This window comes from Patella vulgata, chromosome 4 (genome assembly GCF_932274485.2).
Source record: "Patella vulgata chromosome 4, xgPatVulg1.2, whole genome shotgun sequence".
Lineage (NCBI taxonomy): Eukaryota > Metazoa > Mollusca > Gastropoda > Patellidae > Patella > Patella vulgata.
Genome location: NC_065882.2, coordinates 65,559,926 through 65,584,039, shown reverse-complemented (window position 1 = coordinate 65,584,039; position 24,114 = coordinate 65,559,926). Strand labels below are relative to the sequence as shown.

Sequence of the window (24,114 nt, the reverse complement as noted above, 5' to 3'; positions counted from 1 at the left end):
GCACCTGGCAAAAATCCCCCAAAAAGTCGCGGTCCCTTGTACATGTTGGCGTGAACGTCAAAGATCCCCTGACAGTTGGAATTCGATATAAGAGTAGGTAGAAACACCGCTATCCGGGCAAAATGTTTCTCTTAGCACAGTGCATGAGGAATATTTCCATCTTCATGAACACGAGGAAGTAAGTAGTTCATTGCAATTCCTTTAGCTTAACTGTACGTATAATAAACTTTATATAATATAGGACTGATCTTCAGCCATATATGTAATTAATTTTATATCAACTATACTTCTCTAGTTATGTCAAGAAGACATACACAGAAAGCGATGAACATATTGAGAACCCTGGGCGTGGTTTTGTGTACCATGATGAATCTTTTTCATCTAACCCTACAACCTTAAGCGTAAGTATATGATATGCATAAATTATAATTTTCTCCCAGTTTCAGGTAGACTTCGGTATTTGTCAGCGGGGTTCATGATAAGGATATCAGACTTCTATGTAAATAGATTACCGCCTAAATATCGTGAATTTTCTTAACCTAAGTTCTCACCCCAGAGCACAGTTTACTTTAATATAAAAACGGTAAGAATAGTTGAAATGTGGTAGGTAACAATCGGTCATTGCTATGTCCCTGGGATTTTTCTAACCCCATTCCCACTTGCACTAGTGTCTAGTCGTTCGGATGGAACGAGATACCGCGGTGCACAGAAGACATCCTTTAAAATTTAGAATTTGCAGAAACGTAGGAAGATACGACACGGTCCGCGCAACCCCCGCCCCCTCCCCACAGCATTGTCGAGACGTTAAACTCCATTCTTGTCATATCATATCGAAACAAAGGCATTGAATGAAATTGAAAACCAAGAATGAAAGGGTTAGCCCAAGCCCTAAATTAATGTCACAGGATGTGTATTATTTTCTCACATTTTTAAGGTCAGTTATTTGGACGAAATACGAAAGAAAAATGGTGTTAACATGGTGTGGAAATATTTTGTGCTAGATAAATTTGTAACATCACATATCTCTGATCAGTTTCTACGAAATGTGGATGATAACCTGAAGAATATACAAGCTGCTGGTTTCACGGCTACAATTAGATTTTGTTACACATTTACTATGGTAAATTCATCATTTGTTGTACAACCGGGCCACGGCAGCGTGTACATATTTGTCGTTTCTTAGTCAATTGGCTACATTAAAGACGGTGGTCTATCTGGCATATATTTACAATTTTTTTTAGGTGTCTTCTTCGTTCCCGCGCTTCTATAATTATAGAATGCTATATCTGATTTTTCAATGTCGATGTTTTCGGTAAATCGATCAGATTTGTTCATTTTTAGTGTAAAAATTCCCTGTCATAGATGTGTTTGTTACCCTTCCAGTGGATGGTACTGGTTCATGAACTCAAATTTTAATTGAATGTAGCGTATAAAAGGATACGTCGGGAAGTTTTTAAACCTAACTGCAATAAACGCCAAACCCTGCAAACAGTTATATCCCGCAATAACAGGAGCGGCGGTGGGTTAGACGCTGGCTCGCTAGCCTAGAGCTCGCGTGTTCGATCCCTGCATTGGCCAAGAAAGTTGATCGGGATTATTCCGACGTGTTTTCCCCTTGTCGGTGGTGCAAAATGGAGAGCCTGACAAGGACAGCTGTCTAGCCATTGGGATAAAACGAAAAATCGAGGTCCCATGTATAGATTGGCGTGCACGTAAGATATCCCTTGGCAGTTGGAATTCGCTATAAGAGTAGACCATAATGCCGCTGCCCAGGCAAGGTTTCCATCATAGCACACTGTATGGCGTATGACCGTCGTCAATAGCCCAGTCGGTGCAGAACAGTAGGGCGTTAAACCACCATTTCATTTCTTTTCCTTCAAATGAAAACATTACGCATTTTAATTGTATTGGAGAACTGTGCCTTACGTTGTATTTCGTATATTTCCATGATCGGCAAATATATTACTTGTTGTGTGTATGATTATTTTATATTTGAAGGCACTAAAAGCACCATATGGTGACGCTAATAAATACTGGATACTTGAACATATCAAACAATTAAAACCCATGTTCCATAAGCATGAGGGTGTACTGACCTCCGTCCAAGCCGGGTTTATTGGTACCTGGGGTAAGTATTAAAATATTTATTACCGTAGACGTTTGAACTCGATATCATAGAATTTGTAACCAAAAACAGAATACAATCTGAGATAATTTTCTTGAAAGTTGCTGGGGAGTTGAACATGTTTATCTGCGATAAATATTTTAGGTGAATGGTATTACACGACACATTTTGGTGACCCGTTGACAATCGATTACCACAAATATCCTAAATATGGTTATCCAGAGAATCTATGGCAGGACAGAAAAGACGTATTCACAGCTTTGTTGGATGCTGTACCTAAATCTATGTAAGTTGATCCCGCTCGAAGAGTTAGCCGCCAAAGTGCACACAAATATAGGTTTCTATTGAAACTAAGACATGGCCATATTGTCACTGCATGTAATGTTTCTTCTAAAACTAAGACCATATTATCACTGCATGTCTTGTTTCTACTGAAACTAAGACCATAGTATCACTACATGTCTTGTTTCTTCTAAAACTAAGACCATATATACACTACAAGCCGTTTTTCTTCTAAAACATTATCACTACATGTCCTGTTTCCTCAAATGCCTATTTATTTGCTCTGATATCTCTTGCTAACAGTGGATTACCTAATCTTTGCATTTGAGTGCCCGGGTTCAGACTAATAGATAATTTATTAAGCACCACCTCACCAATTAGCTTTAATAGTGACAGATGTCCCACCCGTGGCAGGGTATGGTAACCCCTCCTGGGACACCACTTCTTGTTAAAGACGTTCACAGGGCTACCATTTGTTCATATGACAAAAGTTTGGCTTTTTCTTTGCATAAAAAATAATATTAACAATAATTAACGATTCTATCAACTGTATTATTTTTAAATATTTGATTTTGTTTTTGTTTAACATAGTTATTTTTATATATAAGTTATGTTTCTGTGTATGTATGTATATAATGTTCTTTGTGTATAATATGTTCTGTATGTATATAAATCAATATTTCTTGTAAATACTGGATAGTGGCTAAAATAGTCCAGGCGCATTCCCCAAGACAATTTCAAAGAAAATTAAATATTGTTATATAAAAAAATAATTATATAATGATATTCTATTTACTTATAGTGAAGTTCAGTTACGACATCCAAAGATGAAAGTTGATATGTGGAATGACGAAACTCCAACAACATACGTCGACTTTCTTAAACGGAACAACAAGGCCAGAACAGGTAGGTCTATAGTAAGTCAAACATCTCCACTATGCAGGCCATTAAACTCCAGCTTTCCCCCATGTCGTTTGGGTGGAACGAAATCCGAGGTACCGTGACACACTGGCGTGCACGTAAAAGAACCGTTGACAGTTGGAATTCAAATTAAGAGTACATATTCTATCCCGGCAGAATTTCCCTCATAGCGCACTGAAAGGCATATGCCCGTCTTCATTAACCTAGTATATTAGTCCAATTACATATACAATGTTGATGTAAACGGGTGCTCAAATTAAACACTTACATACAAATGGTAATTTCCCCGCCCTAATTGCCTACATACCTAAGTAAACGTTTGATATAAATTAAACAGCACCATCAAATTTGCTTTAGATATCATTTAGTATTCTCAGAAGAACGTTCACACAACCTCCTCGACTGAGAAGCTGAGATACCGACATCATTCAGAGAGTGCAGAGAGAAATCATGTGGGCTTCCTATAGAGACAAGCGAGAACATCATGTACAACTATCAAGAAGTGTCACAAGACCCCATTTTATTTTATTTGCATGGAATCCCGTTTTCGTGAACATTGATTAGTACAATAGAAATGGTTATTATTATATTATATATTGCTAATAATAAATATATCGACAAATGACTGGCACCATTTGTATTTCTGTACTAAGTTTGGGATATCAAGTATTACGGGGTTATCCAAATTACCGGTAAATGCGCTAATTTCTTGAGTCGTCTTCATGTAGTAGTAGTATCCTGGTGTTTAACGTCTCCACATAAGTGATATCGCAGACAAGAAATAGGAGAGCCGAAGCTGCTTCCTGTTTATAGAATATGATTTTGCAATCTTTCCATTTTTGGCCTTAGGCCACGGATTGGGATTTGTGGGAAGTTCTTCCCTTTATTTAGTAAAAAAACATATCGTTTGGTAAATCTTTTCTTCTGCTTCTGATTGGTAGATGTCTTCGTTGTGGGATTAGTGTTTAGGTGCCAGGCCCGTCTTATCGTGGCCTCCCCTTACTCCACAATTCCACTCTATGGGTTTGGTATCTGTTTCTTTTGCGGAATAGTGTTTAGGTTCCGAGTCCGTCTGCCCGTAACTCCCCTTACTCCACTATCCTGCTAGTTTGGTAGATGTCATCTTTGTTGGATTTGTGTTTAGGTGCCAGGCCCGTTTTATCGTGACCTCCCCTTACTCCCCTATCCAACTCTGTAGGTTTGATGTCTATTTTTTGCCGGAATAGTGTTTAGATGCCGAGTCCGTCTGATCGTGACTCTCCCTTACTCCACTATCCTGCCAGTTTGGTATAAATCTCCTATGTAGTTTAGTGTTTAGATGCCGAGCCCGTCTAACCGTGGCCCCCTCTTACTTCACTATTCTACTTAGTCCAACTGTGTCCATTAGGGCGTGGATTTTTTCGAAGATTTGCAGTTTCATATCTGGTCTCGGGAAGAGTAAGTTCTTAGTGTTGAATGGTATGTTGTTGGTCTCCATTGTTCTCACTAGTTCCCTTCTCTCCTCCTTGTATACCTCGCAGTCTACCAGGTCATGGTTGGTGGTACATTCTTCTCCGCACTCACAGACGATGACTTGGTGTTTGTAGTCTCGCAGCCGCTCTTTCACCCTTAGTTTCGATATAAGTCTGCATATATCTCTTCTAGGGTGATTGATCGCTGTCTTCGTGTAGATTTTGTCATCCAGTCGGAATCTGTATGTGTCAAGTTCAACGAGTTTTAATTCCCAGAATGAATTGGCCTGTCTTTTAACCATACTGTAGATTTCCGTGGTGCTGTAGTTTATGGTGCGGAGTGGTGCTGTGTCCTTGAGACCTTCGTTGGCGAGTCCATCTGCCTCCTCGTTTCCTCTAATGTTGACATGTGATGGAATTCACACGAGCTCTAATTTGCTTCCCTTCTCTAGGACCCTTCTGGTCCTGAGTCCGAGTTGTAATTTTGGATTGAAATCAGACTGCTCAGAGAGTCGCTTGGAATGACGAACTTACTAGTCTTTTGATGGGAGATCCATGATATAGCGTCACGAATGGCCACAAGCTCTGCATTGTACACCGAACAGTTATTGGGCAGTTTCCTGCTTATTCCCTGTTCCCCGTTTGGCAGATATATTCCAAACGAGCTTGTGCCCCTTTCAGGGTTGCGTGAGCCATCCGTGTACACATGGTCCCAGTCATCAGACGGCCAGTTGTCTTCCAGGTGTTCTAGAGAGAAAGCACGTGCAGCTGTGGAGTTGTTTTTCTTGTCGGTTTTCTGTAGTAGATCTAGATTGACCGGTGGTATAGGGAGCGTCCAAGGGGCGATTGTTGGGGGGTCGTGTTCATTTATCACGAGCTCCCCCAGTCGCAGTTCCTTGATTGTTTCCTATATACCCTGGCCAAAGCTTTTCTTTCTAGGATCTCTCACATATCTTGTCTTTTGTAGACTGACAAAAGTAGGGGATCTTTCTCCCAGTTGCGAGATCTTGGCCCAATACCTTGTCGCTAGTTCTTTTCTTCTTAGGGATAGGGGCAACTCCCCGGCTTCCTGTAGTAATGCCTCTCTCCTAGTTCCAAGCCCTACGCAATACACAGAGCTTTGTATTGGATGGTGTCAAGCTGACTTAAGAGTTTTGGCGCGCAGTTCATGAAGGCCAAAGAGCCGTAGTCTAATACAGAGCGTATTAGAGCACGATACACCATCATTAATGTAACTCTATTGGCACCCCACGTGCTACTCGTTATTCTTCTCAATAAGTTTAGGATTTTGGAGCATCTATCTACAGTCAAGTCGATGTGCGGTTTCCAGGTCAGCCTTCGGTCAAAGATTACGCCAATGAACTTGGTTTGGTCTTTAAACTCGATGGTTTTCCCGTTCATACACAGAGTCATTCTGCTTATCCCACTATCCCTGCTCACGAGCATACCGACCGTTTTCTTCTCGTTTGCCCATGTCATGAATTTGTCTAAGGCCTTTTGCATGTTCTTTTGCAGTTCACAAAAGATCCTCCCTTTCCTCAATATGGTACTGTCATCAGCAAATTTAGCTAAGTCAGTTCTGGCATCGAGTTAGGACGATTTCTGTATGTCATTGATCATGATATTGAAGAGAGTGGGACTGATGACCGACCCCTGAGGCGTGCCATTTTCTAATGTTTGCACGGCACGCAGGAATCTGCCAACATTCACCTGTATCCTTCTATCGCTCAGAAAGCTTTTGATCCACCGAAACATTGTGCCCGTTATACCGATACGTCCCAACTTAAAGAGCAGCCCTTCTAACCAAACCAAATCAAAACCCTGTTTAGACAGATCTACGAACACGGCACATAACAGGCACCCCGATAATGTATATCCTATGTGTAGTGCCTGTGACGTCACCATCCAATCAACCGGATGAAGGTCGTAATTGAAAAATCGAAAAGCGTTTTGGCGAGTCGGACACTTAAACGTTAACAGCCGACTTAATTTTAACCAGATTGGTGTGAACTTGCCGTAAAGTTGATATAGTAACCATGGGCTATACGTACATGAAATTTAGATTTTTGATCTAATGTGGTCTTTAAAGATATGCTCTCACGGACAAATGTATGAACAGGAAGGTAGTTTGTATAAAGATAACAAATTTGAAAGATTGTCACGAACTTGGAAAATTATCTTGTTAAACCCTTCATGTATTACAGTCCTTGTTACTCTGGTGACATACGAGGTTATATGTGGGCTTCCTATAGAGACAAGCGAGAACATCTTGTACAACTATCAAGAAGTGTCACAAGACCCCATTTTATTTTATTTGCATGGAATCCCGTTTTCCTGAACATTAATAAGTACAATCCTAACGACAACCTTAAAGATATGTTCTCACGGACAAATGTATAAACAAGAAGGTAATTTGTATAAAGATAATAAATTTGAAAGATTGTCACGAAGTTGGAAAAAATATCTTGTTAAACCCTTCATGTATTACAATCCTTGTTACTCTGGTGACATACGAGGTTATATGGGGCTTTAAAAATATCAGAAATACATAAATTAACATTTGTACAATCAGCTGTCAAATACGTTTATGATTTTGTCTTTGTATTTTTAGCTCACCATAACGATTGCTTCTTGGCATCTGATAATGACGTAGGTACATACCAAAATAAAACCTTTGAATATCCCTACATGCAAAATGACACTCGATATTGTATTGTCGGTGGTGAAACCTGTATATGGAGAAGCGATAATCACAAAAGGTATACGTTGAATCTCCAGACTATGGAATAATCCATATGATTGAGTCTAATTTGTTTTTATAGTTCTTTGTTGTTTTCATATATATTTCTTTGAGTTTTTTCGTATACATTTCTCTGTAGTTCATATTATATTAACATATTTTAGTTTTATAGCTGGGAACCGAGATGACGCGTCGTCAAGATAACATACGGTTATATTTTATTACTGTAAGGCCACGTCAACTAGAAGTCAAATGTAAGAGTGATTTTTGCCCCGGAATCGACGTGTATTGTTGCCTCCCGTACTCAATCCCAAATGACCATCATCAGGTTCCTGTAAGATTGCCCATCAATGTTGTTGGGTTTTTTTATGATTTGTAATATTATTCAATTTGGTACTACGCTTGGAAGGTCTGCGATTGTAAATCGTACAAAAACAAATCCGTGGTTAAAGGTTTACACCGGCGTTTCTCCACATGAGCATTATAAAAGTTGCTTTTAAACAATACAACCAAGGTAAAGTGCTTTGCGCCCATCAAGGCGGTTTTCGTCCAATGTTAAAACTGCGCAAGTGATTTCAATGCCAACATTTAACGCCTTTACGATTTTATTCCAGGAGTGACTGTCCCTCAGCTATAAATGAGATGGCCATGTTTCACTGGACGTTTTTAAACCAAAATTTTTATAGAGGTATTCTGGATTCTTGGAAAAATCAAGGCTGTTACACAGAGATTCATCGACGATTGGGCTATAAACTTTCATTGAAAAGGGTACTGTTTTAACATTTTGTCCAAAAAAATCATGTTAACTGAATGGCGCGTAAATAATTATGTTTTATGTTTTCTTGCTGTACGTGACAAGGAGTAGGGTCGTTTGTCAAACCTCATTGGTTTTCTTCGGGTCCTTCGTTTTCCTCTCACTATTAAAGATCCCTACGCACATACGAATTATTGAATTTAAATTGAACTATATGTTAGTCCCGAGTTTACCTTACGCCCCCTCTCTCTCTCTCTCTCTCTCTCTCTCGCTCTCTCTTTCGTCTCTCTCTCCCGTCTCTCTGCATGTTGTATATTTTTATAGGTAATTCTACCGAAGGTTATAAAGTCTGGAGACTCTTTGTGTTATGAAATATTGATAAAGAACAGTGGATTCGCTGCTCCTGCAAAACTTATGAATATCTACTTGCTTCTTCGTTCACAAAAACAGTAAGACAATAATAATAACCTAATTCTTGGTACCACAACTAGCCACAACTGAATTGTTTTACCCGCTACACTGAAAAAAAACTTGTGTTGAAACAACACAAACTTGTGTTATTTTCAACACAAGTTAGGTGTCTCTATTTAACAACACAATCTTGTGTTAAATGTTGAAACAACACAAAACTTGTGTTAAATGTTGAAATTTCTGAAACTTGTGTTGAAATTTCTGAAACTCGTGTTGTTTCGTACAAAAACTTGTGTTGTATTTTACCAATTTATATCCAGTATAGCAACCTTTCGAATGCAACCCCTTCCATTCGTTCTGTTTAAACTGTAATTATTGATAAATGACATAATAATTTTGTTTGTTAAATTATTATTTATTCAATAAATGATATGAAAAAATAAATTAATGCCTAATTAATACCAATACAGACATCTCGAAGTTAATAAACAAAGTTAATTCCAATACTAATAAAATTGTGTTATACAATGAAAAAATACCCCCACCCCCCCCCCCACCCCCCATTCCCAATTATTAAATAAAAAGTAGCTATTTAAATTGAAAAATAAAGCACCGAGACATTTGGAATATTAATCAACAAAGTTAATTTCAATACTAATAACATTGTGTTCAATAATAACAATATCCCCCCACCCCTCAAAAAAAGCTATTTAATTTTTTTTTTACAATTAACCTTAAAAAGAACTGAGAATATAATATATATGTTCACAATATCCCTACCCCATGGTCCCAAAACATACATTTTAAATATATCTAAATTTAATATCAACCAAACCAAGCACTAAAGACATTAATAATGCACTAAATTGAAATACTTTTAAGAAAAAATAGTCCCTTTAACAGATTAGGAATTCAAAATTTTCTACAGTATATGAATGGGAACTAATAGATAAAGCACAGGCAAATAATTATAGATAGATAAATAAATATAGCATAAAAATCAAACAAAATGGAGAAAATTAAAAATTTGTAAAACAAAAATTGATTAATTAATAAAACCATTTTATATAAAAGAGGCATTAACATTCGAAATGTTCACTAAATGTTTAAAAATAAAGGTTGATTTCATCCTACAATAATGCATTTTTATAATTATCGAATGTTACTATTAATTATTGATGATCCCTCTATATTATTTCAAGTTTTCAGGCCAAATCTTTAGTGTTTAGGATTACACTGCATTCTATATAATGAAACAATTTTAGAGATGGTTTGGTATTTGACATTAAAAACAAAAATGTGATTAAAAAGGCAATGGTGACATATAACTTTTGGGTTTCCACAATAAGATCTGTAAAAGAATTTGATGACTTTATATTCAGAATTTAGAGTTGTTTTCTTTCTTTGGTATTAATATTCACTAAATAGATATAATTCTCCAAGGATGTTCAAGTGATTATTATAAATACACTTATCGACAAATGGGGTTTTGATGTGGATTTAACTTGGTACACCAGTCATGGGTATAGAGTTATTTAGATGGCAGAATAAAAGTAAAATAACTCATTGAGCAGGGGGCGGCGGCGGGGGCGGGGGAGTTAAAGAGCATAATTTAACAATATATTATATTATTTTGAGACTCATATGTATGACTACATGCGAATGCAAGAGGGGAGGGGGGGGTATTTTAGTCAGGTAGCATTATTGCTTACTCATGTACACCAAAAACACGTCATCTCGCCTAAACAGATGTTTTACGCCAAAACGCTTCAACTTGATTGATTGCCATGTTTTTGGTGTATATTTATATCTTTTCTTGGGCGCCGAATCGAACTACGGCTTTTAAAATGTTCAAAAATCGACGTAAATTGATTTTTTCAACGATAGTTGGTATACAACGATGAGCACATGAGTGAGTAGACTGTGGGAAAGTTACGACAACTCATTTCCAGGCGCCATTTTGGGTCCCAATTATGACGCCATAAAAGCTATGACGTCATGGCTTCATACAGGTTTACATACCAAAATTTGTTTTTTTCTTGCAGTATTAGACGTTGAGGGATAATATAACGTTTTACCCTAAAAAAAATGCAAAAGAAACCAATGCAGTTTGGTTCAGTGATAAATATATCAAACAAAATCATACCCAAAATCGGGGAATTTTCTGAGATCGATATCTCGTAATCAGTGTGTTTTACTATTTACTCGTTGGATTATAAATGATTTCTTTTTAAATTCCTCAAACACAGAGTGGTTATGAAAGCGAAATGTGCCGAAAAATCGAATTTGACAAACGTCAAATTAAAAAAAAGAAGTATTTGTTATATGGTGCCGGGCGTTTCTTTCATAATGGCCGCCAAATTTGGTAATATTATTATTATTATTATTATTACAGCATATTTATAGCGCGCCCTTTCATAAAACATGTTCAGGGGCACTTTACAAAGTGACAATGTAATCATAAATAAACAACAAGATTATGGACATGTTAACAATTAATGAGTTAAAAGCCTCATTAAATAAATGTGATTTAAGTTGTTTTTTAAAAGAATATAGAGATGTACAACATCTTAAACTAAATGGTAGATTATCCCATAAAACAGGTGCTTGATAACTAAAAGAGACTAGTTGAACAGTTTTGGGCTTTAAAAATAGTTTATCTGATGTACGTAATGTTCGACCATTATATCGTGGTTATGTACGCGAAATGTGCGGAAATCGAATTTGACAAACATCAATTAAAGAAATGTATTTTCCATGTGGTGCCGGGCATTTCTTTTAAAAGGGCTACCGAATTTGGTAATACATGTATAAGGCAATTTAACAAAAAAAACATAAATTTGGTAGACTAAAAGGGCATCTCTTAAGATACATAAGATATGACTTTTGCAATGTCTTTTATATGGTTTTCGATGTCTCTGAATTTGAAGATAAATTTTGAAAATACAAAATAGCAGCAACACCAATTGGCCGATATTAAATTAATCGTCATTTTTCCTGTTGGATATTAGATAGTGTCTCTTAAGCATGATGTACACTGTAGTTCGATGTACCCTGTAGTTCAGATACAGTCTCCAAACCGTGTTTACACTGACTGTAGTTTGGGTGTAGTTCGTCAAATGAAGATGAATTTTACGATACAAAAAAATGAATATATTGTAAACGCGCTTTAAATATCTGGATGCGATAGACTTCGTGATAAAAAATTCAAGGTACATTATATCATTGGCAATAATAAGAACCAATTTTAGTTTTTAGTTACACACTGTTAACCACCAATAGATGTTTTAATGACAATAAATCATAAAATGTATTCAGCTCGACGTAAGACATAAATAGATACAGTTGGTTTAACTTGAATAGAAGTTTTAATTATCTATGCTGCATATATGCATATATCACCTTGATGTTCATATCGTTTTACGTATTTGTCAACATCAAGGTTAGTGCGACCCATTTGTGACAATTTCAAGTTCCCAAATATTAGCGATTTAGCTCCTTTAAAAGCGAATGCAAGTTAAATATGTTTAATCAGAGGCGGATTCAATGGGGGGCGCGAAGGGCGCCCCCCCCCCCCTAATTTTCAACAGTGCCCTTTTTTACGGCTGATAGTGCCTTTTCTCAGACTCAAATATGTCCGTTCCCAACCCGTTGTAGGGATCCCAAATGACTCGAACCATCGACTCAAACACACCAGTCTGGGAAATGGCTCTTGGAATGGCTACAGATGCAAGGAAATGACGGATAATTTTCTTGGGGCCCCCCCCCCCCTCAGCGGCAAGCCCCATCTCCGCGGTCAATGCCTTCATTTTGCAGCGCCCCCCCCCCCTTTCAAAATTCCTAGATCCGCCCCTGGTTTAATAGTACTTTTATCTAGTGTATCTTTTATTTTGATTTTTCTTATAGAATAAGGCTATATAACAATAATGTGCGCTTCTTGTTATATAATACTAATAATAGTATGCTCAGCTATACTTTTCGTTTAAAAAATGTACGTTTTATGTCCTATATACACTTATTCGCTGAAATCTATGACATCCAACAATATAATAGGTCATATAAATAGATAATAAGTTTGCATGACGTCATATGAAATTCCTGGCATACAGTTGTCGCAACTTTATCTATACACGGCGTTGCGTCGACCAACCATGCAATGTGAAGTAGATGTCAATATGGTTATGTGCATAGGCGTACGAGCTGGGGGGGGGGGGGGGCTGGGAACCAAATGCTGGGAAAATTTGGGCACACAATTGTACTTTGTAAAAGTTGTATAAAAAAATATTGTGTTCTTGAATGTTTCCAATTTAACAGCGAATTTATTATTATTATGTAACATATTAAGAACCTAACTACATTTTTGGGGCACCAACCACCACCGCCCCCCAGTCAAAAATTTCCCCGTACGCCTATGGTTATGTGTAAGAATATTCAGTTCAATATATTCACGGTGTATGATTTTATTCATACTTCAATTTTAGTGAGTTACTTCTGCAACGTTTTTAGAAAAAATTGCTATTAATTTGGCCAGTACTGTAATAGCAAGTGTATAAATATTTTCTGTTCAGTCTGTACACAGTAACATATCTGAGAACCATATTATCATTTCTGCTCAAGGCTCCCTGTGATTTTCTAGTTAGCAGTGATACAAGGCAATCACCAATTTTCCATGTTCTTGGCCTGAAGAAATAAAATAATAAAAGTCAAGTTTTTATTATTATGCAAGTGGAAAAATACAATTCTTCATGGTATGATTTGAATAAATACAACTAATTTGAAGTTGGAATTATTATTTGTCTAAGATGACTGGGCATTTACAAATTGAAATAGCTACTCTTCATCAAGAAATACATGAATATTTTTCCCAATTCACCTGGATTTTATTGTAGGTCTTTGTACGTGAAATAGCTTTATTTAACGTCCGCTTCCACCGAAGTGATATTGCAGAAAATTAACAAATTTGGATTCCCTTTTAAAGGAATTAGACTACACTATCGCTGGATTGTATTATATTCAAAATGGCGCCCAGAACACAAAACAAACATTGCAATTCAGGGCGGACTGGTGTCGAGGTTGTATCCTAAGAATGATTTTTTGAATATTTAATCAAACAGAAACACAATTATGCACATGCAGTTATGATATAATATTAAATTAGCTTACCTCAAATACCTCGAAATATACTGTTTGGTCAGTTTGTCCGCCCGCCATATTTCTATTAGTCACACATCCTTCGGCCAATTAAAATGGACGTATATTTTGTTTTAACCGAAACGAAAAATTTGCGTTATAAATACATTGTATTAAAAAATACCAAAATCACAAACCTGATATTCTTATTTTCTGAACAAACTTTTTTCACATTAATATCACTTTTTTCGATACTAATGCTTAATAATACAGTTAACATTTGCAGTACCACAGGGTTTAATACCGCAAAATTACTTCAATAAATATTTCTTTCTTTGTTTTAAGAGTAATTCATTTTAATTGGTCATTTACAGGTAAGAATAAATTTCCAATTTCGATTAATGAACCAATTAAATTAAATAAAAAGATTAACTCGACTATTTCCACGCCCATTCAAACATTTTTTAAAACGTAGATATAACACAATTGTTATTGTCTTTGATGTGTCAAGTTTATTGGGGCGATATCAATCAGACACTTCCAAATGCAGACATTGTAATAACCTGTCTCTGTATATTGTCTTAGACAAGATGTGAAAATAAACAAAGAGTAGAATCAGAATAATCTTTTATTATATCTAATTAAATAAATAGTTTATATTTAGATAATAATTGACTAAAACTTTGATCTCTTATATCAGTATACTGTTATAAAATACGTTGTTTCAAAAGAGCTATTAAATGCATCCCACGATACATACATTGCGATTTCTACTTAATGTTTGTAATAATTAATATATCCTTTTAGATAATTAGAAATATTAAAAAATAAATCAAGTGAATTACTCGACATTCAAATTCAGGAAGAGTGGTTTTACATATAGGCTAGGCCAGATCCCTAATCCAGTTCCCCAATCCCATTCAGATTTTCTCAATAAATAAAAAACATAATGTGATAAAGGAACATAATAAATGTTATCTTTAATGTCGACGTAATTAATTATATGGAAAAAAAAACACATAAGATTTTATAAATGTACACAAGTTTGTGTTAAGACATTGAAAAGAACACAAACTTGTGTCATTGCAATGCAATACAACAATGCAATAAATATTTTTAACACAAGTTCTTGTGTTGAGATCCAACACAAGGGTTTTTTCAGTGTATAATATTCTCAAACAATTTGCCCCATAGTGATTTTCTTTCTGGCAAGCTCTTCCTTAAACTCTTGAATGGGTACCACAGTAGCTAAATGGCCCATCAATCATTGCAAAGGCCATTGAATAGCGTTGGGAATGTGTTCTATTAAAATTGAAGACAGTGGGTTACTTTTTCTCTGAACAATAGAAAAAAAGGGGCGTTCCCTTCAAACCAGTTTTAGTGTCCTACTTGATCCACAAGTGAACTCAATAGAGATAATATCTGAAGACGCCTATTTAGGGGTCGACATTCTTTAACTGGGCGTATTTTTTTATGTATTCATCTACCGTAAACAAAGCAGTACTTGTACTTAATATACTTTAATCTATATATTTCTATATATATACCAAATAGAAATGACGTCCAGATCTATAAACACCTATCCCTACAAGAATTCCAACCTGATTACTTTACAACCAAGTAAGGAATAATTGATGTAAATAAATAATGTTTTTGTCTTTGATTTCAGTGGACATTTTTATGCTGGTCAAATGCCCATTAATGTGAGAACATGGATTCCAGGAGAACCGATAGAATTGACAGGATCATTCGCGATGCCAACATCGATGATCGAAGATAATTATGATGTAAAGTGACTCTTAAATTTACTTTTACTTTTCCTATAAATTGATATGAAGTCGTTTCTTAGTGGATTAAACTGCAGTAGGTTTTTTTCTTATTTCTTCGGGAAAAAGATTTATTTAAAAACCAAAGAACTTAGTTGTACCTTTTAAAAGCTTTTAGTTCGTATGATTCGAGTGTCAATTTATTTATTAAGCATCCGAAGAGCTGACAAAATTAAATTGTTTGGCCTTAACGAAGTAATCCTAGACATATTTTCTGAACAATTCTCCGAGAAAGCTTCATCATTGCCATAGATCTGGATATCCATGTCTACATACTTATCTAAGTTGCAGGCGAAAATTCACTTGGCCTTAACAAATAGATCTAGCCTAAGTTGCCGTCATCTTCTTGATTGTCAAAGATTCCTTAAATGAGTTACGTACGAGGTGTGATTGATAAGTAATGGGTCTAACACAGAAAGAAACAAGAAATTCAAACCAAATCAACATAGTCCCCTTTCAATGTAATACACTTCTGCCATCGGTGTTGCAGAGCCTTTATTCCAGTTCTGTAGAAGTCTTTGTCTTGGGTGTGTAAAAAAATCATCCATAGCGGCAATGACGCCATCGTCAGACGGGAAATGCCTACCGGAAAGACATTTCTTCAGAACAGGTAACAGATAGAAGTCTGAGAGAGCTAAATCAGGAGAGTAGGGTGGATGCTGAAGAAGTTGAAAACCACAGTCATGGATTGCTGACATGGCAACAGCTGATTTGTGCACTGGCGCATTGTCCTGGTGGAAAATCACACCTTTGGTCAGCTTTCCTCGTCTTTTGGTCTTAATTTCTTGCCTCAACTGCCTTTTAAGTCCTGCATAGTATCTACCGTTAATTGTTAGACCCTTTTGGAGGTAATCCATCATGAGAACGCCCTCAGAATCCCAGAATACTGGGGCTATCACCTTTCCTGCCGATGTCATAACCTGCTCTATAAAAGTCCTACAACTGTGTAACGTATCATTCTATTTCGTGTCTATCGATCTGATTAAAACACAGATCCTATATTGTTTCGTTTTACTTGTCTTTACTACACTAGGATCTGGAAGAGTTGTTATATAACCCGCGTTCTGGTTGATGTGAGGGACTAACCAATGAAACGACCTGTTGTGTCGAGTTCTTAGCGTGCCGGACACGGAACTGTGGGTATCTCACTAGAAACATCAGCGCCGAATGGTCAATGAAATGTCTGACGTCATAGGGTCGAAAGCTGCTTGTAAGATCCCTGACGCCCCCCCCCCCCCCACTACAACCGGTCAGATCTTAATGTCGTGGAGACCATCGATATTATAAACAAAACCGCAGCGAAATATAGATCTGTATTTTAATCTGATTGCGTGTATATGAGTATGGTGTGGCCTGAATTCAATCTTTGTGGTTACCTGTTGACTGGCAACACGTGTACAATACCCATTATTCATCGAATTCTAACTGACAACAGCTCTCGTATATGCACGCATTTTGAAAATCGTTGGAATTCGACTTTTTGTGTCATCCAGATGACAAGGACGCCATGACTTTGTTTTCTATTTTAGGTGTATCTTGCTATAGGAGATAAAATATTGCATGGTAAAGCTGATTACTATATTCTATTTGCCAATCACAATGTTCCTGTTTATTCTGCTGGATATAATAATTTACATCACACCATACATGTAAGATATACATATTCCATTTGATGACATTCTTAGGATGTAGGGATATATATGTAGAACGATTACTGCTTTGCTTACTATAATATAGTTACTGTCGTGTTGACTGAACGGACTGTCGGTATGCATATGCTATAGCTTAGGAGGGGGTGGAGATACTCAATTGAACCTTCGCGAACTGAATTGTCTCAATCTCTCGAAAAGCACCAATCGAGTTAACACGACAGGGCATGCGCAACCGGGATATGATACTATCTCGACCAATTAATATAGCTGAAACTTTTGATTGCGTCACGACTCCGCTCACACCACATCTGTTTTAGGAACTGATAGAACTATGACAGAACTCAATTCCTTGTCACTCGATTGCAGTTTTGTCATTTCGAAACGTTCTCTACTGACAATCGAGTATCTCCTACTGTGACGCTCTTTTCACTCTTCGAATGCAGATTGTGCCTGTCCGCTAAATATAGTGTATGCAGTGACCGAGAATTTCTCTCTGGAGCCTGTCATAGCGATCTGTGGCAATTTTCTAGTAAAACGATTTCCCCACACCTTTTCCATGCTGCTGTTAGAAAAGGACAATCGTTAAATCCCGTTTTCTCATTAGGCCTACACGTATTTATTTCAGATTGCTGGATCTCATCCTAATGGCGTGTGTCAAGCTATACTGCCATTATGGACACCACCCACCCCTAGCCGATATCCACGATTATTTAAAGGTAATTATATCTAGATTATATTTAATTTCACAATTCATTCACCGACATGACCAAATTCGTGTAAAGCATTGTGAATGTACTGTTCATGGAAGAAGTTTTAGACTAGGCACTGATCCCTATGTGCTACTCATCTTGTTGTCTTTCTTCTTCTTCGAGGTGGATGGAGGAATCGGTGGTTTTTTCAGATAACTGCACATGATTAGGATACCTTCAATGCATATACTTAACCAGTTTTATCCACTAAATTATATTTAGTGTGCTTCATCTTATACGACTACATAAAGCCTGTCATTGAGTCAACTGACGTGGTTTCTTATCCCCGGTTGTACGTGACAAGGAGTAGGGTCACCTGTCCAACCTCGTGGGTTTTCTCCGGGTCCTCCCTTTTCCACCCACTGCTAAAGACCCTAGGGGTGGGCGATATCTGCTATTTTCAACATTGCGATATTTCAGTATTCATATTGTGATATCGCTATATATTGTGGCGATATCCAGTATGCTGTTTGTTTGTAAAATAATCATGATATAGACCATAATTATAGCGTATCGCATTTTTTAATATTTTGTTTTGATTTTTCAGGATGACAGATCGATATATCAATGTAAACAGGGTTACGGGGGGGGGGCAGATTTTGCCTGCACATATATGAGAAACAAGTAACACCCATATTAGCGAGTCATAATATTTTAATCTAAGAAATAAAACAAAAGTAAAAACAAAACGAAAACACAAGTAAAAACAAACCCACTTTATGCGGATAAAAAAGGGACAGAATTATGAAATTAGTTTTCATTTCCCATTCTTTGGGAATTTGTTTAAGTCACTATATAACTCCCTTTTTAAAACACCATATAGCTGTCTAAAATTCAAAAACAATTTACAACACTACTTAGTGTTCAAAATATGATCAGATAGTAAACACTAAAAAACTAATTGTATCCACTTGTAAAAACCACATAACCTTAGTTAAATAAGGAAGACAATTAAAACATATCAATGGTCAGTTTGCGACAATGTAAGGTGTAATACAGTTCAACAATTAAGCTCTCAGTTCAATCTAAATTTTTAGCTAAAAAGACCAACATGTTGACTTTTGCTGGTTTGAGGCGTGTTCTCGAACAAGTAACTACGTTTCCGGAAGTACTGAATAAACGTTCTGATGGACAGGATGTTGCAGGAGCACATAAGTATTTTCGGGCGCATAGGGCTAGGTGAGGATAAATATTGCAATTGTCCTTCCACCAACTTAACGGATTATGCTCGAAGTCAATAGATGGGAGAAAAAGGTAACGCTCTAATTCTTTCACGATCTGTTCTTCCGGTGATAACGATATATCTGCTTCAGATGACTCTCTCCTCTTAAACAATTTTCCCAGATTCATCTTTACTTTTTTTCTTAGCACCACGCTACCATCATCTTGGGACATACTTTCATTTGTATCAGATGGCGATGATGTGATAGACAGCGCAGGTGGTATTGTTTTTGTTGATGCGATGAATCTAATAAGTATGTCGTTGATCTCCGGCTGTGTATTTGGTGGGAGATATTTGTCTTTATACCTTGGGTCTAGCATTGTTGCTATTTCTAGAAGAATTCTTGATTCTGGGTCTGACTCAGCGGAATATTTTTCATTTAGATATTTTAAAATCTTAGATTTTATTTCTTTGGTCATCTCAGTATCCTCTGGTTCGTTGACTAAAATTTCATTATTTAGCAAATGTAATACTGGTACTACTGATGAAATCGATACGTAATCTTCACCACTTAGGGCATCGGTGAAATCGGCCAAAGGCGCCAAAGCTTTGTTAACAGACTCCATGACACATACAGTCTGCCATTTTGGTATTAATGACAAACTTTTGCGGTCTGAAGAGAGAACTTGCGTGATTGCTTTCTCTTGTTCTAAATATCTTCCTATCATTGATTGAAGAGATCCCCAACGCGTGTCGCAGTTTGATATTAAACAGTGTTCTGGCATATGTAATTTTTGTTGTATTTTCAAAAGTTCACGTTTTTTCTTCCAGGAATAAGAAAATGCTGATACTACTTTTTTACAGGAAGCTACAGCCTTATCGATGCGTTGGTCTTTTAATGCATTGTTTATGGCCAAATTCAATCTGTGTCCAAAGCACTGGAGACGAAGATAATTATTTAACGATGCTGCTTTTGTGATATTGGCTCCATTATCAGTTGTTATGCATACCATGTCAGTTTCTCGAAAGTCCCATGCTGTAATGATCTCCCTCAAACCCAATGCCAAATTTTCAGCAGTATGGTCAGACGGAAAATATAAAGTCTCCAGATGTCTAGACTTGAGTCGCCAATCCTCGTCTATAAAATGCACAGTGAAACCCAAGTAAGGCTCCATATTTCGGCTGCTCCACATATCTGTAGTAGCCCCAAAATAACAAACAGGCCTACGTCTGATCTCCTCTAAAACCTTATCATGTACAGTGTTATATAAAGCAGGGATGGCAATGTCTGAAAAATATTTTCTACCAGGTAAACAATATCTAGGATCAAAGGTTTTCATCATATTTCGGAAACCACTTTTCTCAACAGTAAATATGGGTATCATATCTTTAGCCAAAAAATGAGTAACTGAATTTGTCATGGATATCCACTTCTTAGATTTTTTATCATAAGGAAATGAGTCCTTTAGCGACATCTGAGTGGTGGTGGTGGTGGTGGTATGACAAGAATTGGAAGACAGTTTTCTATTTTTGATACTTTGTTCATTAAAACAACCTTTAACGGTTTCAAGTCTCTGTTTACATGCGGTATATTTCGTGGGGTGGTGAATTTTGAGGTGTTGATACAGGTTCGTTGTATTCCCTCCTTTAGCGCCGATTGTTCGCATACAAAATCGACAAACAATAGTTGTCTGCTGTTCGTCAGATTCGTCATAGCCGAAATACAACCAAACATCGCTTGTACAATTTTTCTTTGGAACAAGTTGTCGTCCGCCTCTAAATAACGGGTTATCGTCAGATTGAGTTGAAACTGACGACGAATTGTCGCCGGCATCTTGTCTAATTCCATGAACTTCGATTTGCTCATCAAATTCTAACGAAGTCATTGCATTTACTTTAGCGAAGAATAATTTAATCTTTACCGGGTATTTCCCCCGCATCAGCTGACTGTAGCTACGAATAACAAGACTTATTTTAAGAAGAAAGGGAATTAACTCTCATTTTCAACACCGCGATATTTTTCGAAGACGATATTAGTGACGATACGATAATGCAGCTATTTTTTTACAAGGCGATATTTTCGTTACTAGAATTTTCATACCGGTTATACCTACAATATCGAAACATCGCCCATCCCTAAAAGACCCCTACGCGCAAGCGAATTATTGAAAAAAACTTAAACCATATGTTAGTCCCGAAATGACCTAGTTTGTGTCGAGTGGACGTTATACCCCATTTCTCTCTCTCTTATACGACTAATGTAAGTTGTGTTGTCTCTACCGATCAGCTTTTGTGAACATACATTTAAAGGGACATAATTCCATTATCGGGAAAAACTGAAGGATCTGAATTAAGTTTAACATCTCGTCAACACCATGTCCATATTCCCGTCGTTTTGAGCCTTGTAGATTATTACTTTCTATATGGCAATGTAAAGGAGTGTGTGTGTGTGGGGGGGGGGGGTAATTTGCTGCAATTCCGATTACTCTTCATTGGCTCTTTTTCTCGTCCCATCCGAACGACTAGATAACACTTTATTTGTCAGCCCTTCATGTGCTACCCCTGACAAGTGAAATTCGGGCTTTACAAATCCCGCGATTCTTCTCGGGCTACGCGGTAATTAAGCTACCACACCCCTCTATAGACAAACCAAGCAACAGGGCATTTCACTACGTTATCAATACTTTGTTTATTACAGGTTCGATGACACAGATTATTGGATAAATTGAAGCGGTTAAAGACTTATAGTAGTAAAAATATCAAATAAAAATATATTTAAAGCAAGTTTTAATGAAGCTACAAACTGAAGTGCATAAGACAAGCTATCTACATAAATACTGTATTTCCACATCAATCGGGCTAAAGAACGTGTTATATTTGCTGTGCAGTGTGCTACGAGAGACATTTTGATCAGTCATTTGACTCATTACGCTTCCTTATAATTTCAAGCACTTAAAAGTGTTTAACTTTAGCTACCACACCCCTCTATAGACAAACCAAGCAACAGGGCATTTCACTACGTTATCAATACTTTGTTTATTACAGGTTCTATGACACAGATTATTGGATAAATTGAAGCGGTTAAAGACTTATAGTAGTAAAAATATCAAATAAAAATATATTTAAAGCATTTTTTAATGAAGCTACAAACTGAAGTGCATAAGACAAGCTATCTACATAAATACTGTATTTCCGCATCAATCGGGCTAATGAACATATAAGCTGTGCAGTGTGCTACGAGATACATTTTGATCAGTCATTTGACCCATTTACGCTTCCTTATAATTTCAAGCACTTAAAAGTGTTTAACTTCATTAGTCCCTACAGACAACATCCCCAATCACATTTATATTCACACCATTTTAAAAAAGCTAATGCGAGCCCCAAATTTGGCGATAATAATAATAATATTAATCATCTATTCCATTAGTTTAATTCCTCTTCCAAAATAATAAGCCAAACAAATATTTATGAACAACTACAGAACAACTCTAAACACCACTGCCGACATTACACAATAAACAAAACAAGATGTCACAATGCAAGACCTTGGGCTTGTACATAGAACAGACTGACAATGTCATTGTGAGATTTAAACACTTGCGTTTTCGCATCCAATTCTGAATGATAAAACCTACCAGATGAACTGTGAAATTTCAAATTGGGCATATTGGGCGCAACGATTTCTAAAGTTGTTGTACTACAACCACCAGAACACTGTTGATTACAATGTTTTCGGAAAAGGGGGCATGAATTACCCAGGCACGGAAGGTCACTGAACGCTGAATATCGTTAGAGTTTGCCCCCTTCATGACCACAATGCTTCACCAAAAATCGGTTACATCGTTCCCTGGAATAGAGCGAGCGGGGAGTCGGGGTATAACTTCACAAGTCTTCGGATTTTGCATTTCACATTTTGTATTTCATAGTTTGCATTCATATTTTGCATTTCACATTTTTCCTTAAAAGGGAGGGGACATAACTCCAGAACGGATCCTCTAGAAGTTCCACAAACTGTGTAAAAGGGAGGGGCCATTTTGATGGAAGGTTTCGGTTCAATAATTATGAAATTCTAACGCATTCGTGATGATAGTGTAGTGCAGATATATTTGAACGTTTTTTTGAAATTGAAATCAGAAAATGTAAAATTTGAGTCAAAATTGGTACAAGAAATACAACATGGCTATTGAATACCAAGCATAGGCGTACGAGCCTGGGCGTACGAGCCTAGGGGGGGCTAGCTAAACCCCTAACTTTCGGGCAATCTGACTTTTCGGGCAGACGGGTAAAGTGAACAAAAAATATTATTATTTCACCTAATTTGCAAGATAAAGTGCTTGAAATCTAATAAAACATTAATATGACTTTAACTTACTTGAATATAACGAATTTGTACTGTACTAAGTTGCCGTCATCTTCTTTATTATCAAAGATTACTTAAAAGAGTTACGTACGAGGTGTGATTGATAAGTAATGGGTCTAACACAGAAAGAAACAAGAAATTCAAACCAAATCAACATAGTCCCCTTTCAATGTAATACACTTCTGACATCGGTGTTGCAGAGCCTTTATTCCAGTTCTGTAGAAGTCTTTGTCTTGGGTGTGTAAAAAAATCATCCATAGCGGCAATGACGCCATCGTCAGACGGGAAATGCCTACCGGAAAGACATTTCTTCAGAGCAGGTAACAGATAGAAGTCAGAGAGCTAAATCAGGAGAGTAGGGTGGATGCTGAAGAAGTTGAAAACCACAGTCATGGATTGCTGACATGGCAACAGCTGATTTGTGCACTGGCGCATTGTCCTGGTGGAAAATCACACCTTTGGTCAGCTTTCCTCGTCTTTTGGTCTTAATTTCTTGCCTCAACTGCCTTTAAGTGCTGCATAGTATCTACTGTTAATTGTTAGACCCT

General features: G+C 36.9%; 1 protein-coding gene across 1 annotated transcript; it reads left to right on the top strand.

Moving 5' to 3' along the window:
- The first annotated feature begins 934 nt into the window (after positions 1 to 934).
- LOC126817563 (uncharacterized) lies at positions 935 to 22,328 on the top strand. Its single transcript, XM_050544622.2, has 11 exons — positions 935 to 1,120; positions 1,999 to 2,128; positions 2,270 to 2,411; positions 3,210 to 3,313; positions 7,391 to 7,538; positions 8,134 to 8,287; positions 8,598 to 8,722; positions 15,484 to 15,601; positions 17,170 to 17,289; positions 17,918 to 18,008; positions 22,249 to 22,328. Exons 1-11 carry the CDS (start codon positions 977 to 979, stop codon positions 22,272 to 22,274), a joined length of 1,302 nt encoding a protein of 433 aa, XP_050400579.1. The 5' UTR covers positions 935 to 976; the 3' UTR covers positions 22,275 to 22,328.
- Positions 22,329 to 24,114: the final 1,786 nt, after the last annotated feature.

What these genes read in the sequence shown, in the direction of transcription:
- LOC126817563 (XM_050544622.2), top strand. Translation starts at nt 977, where the DNA reads ATGGTGTGGAAATATTTTGTGCTAGATAAATTTGTAACATCACATATC. An exon ending in ATAAACTTTCATTGAAAAGG is followed by an intron (nt 8,288 to 8,597) that starts GTACTGTTTTAA and finishes ATATTTTTATAG; the next exon opens with GTAATTCTACCGAAGGTTAT. An exon ending in CTTCTTCGTTCACAAAAACA is followed by an intron (nt 8,723 to 15,483) that starts GTAAGACAATAA and finishes CTTTGATTTCAG; the next exon opens with TGGACATTTTTATGCTGGTC.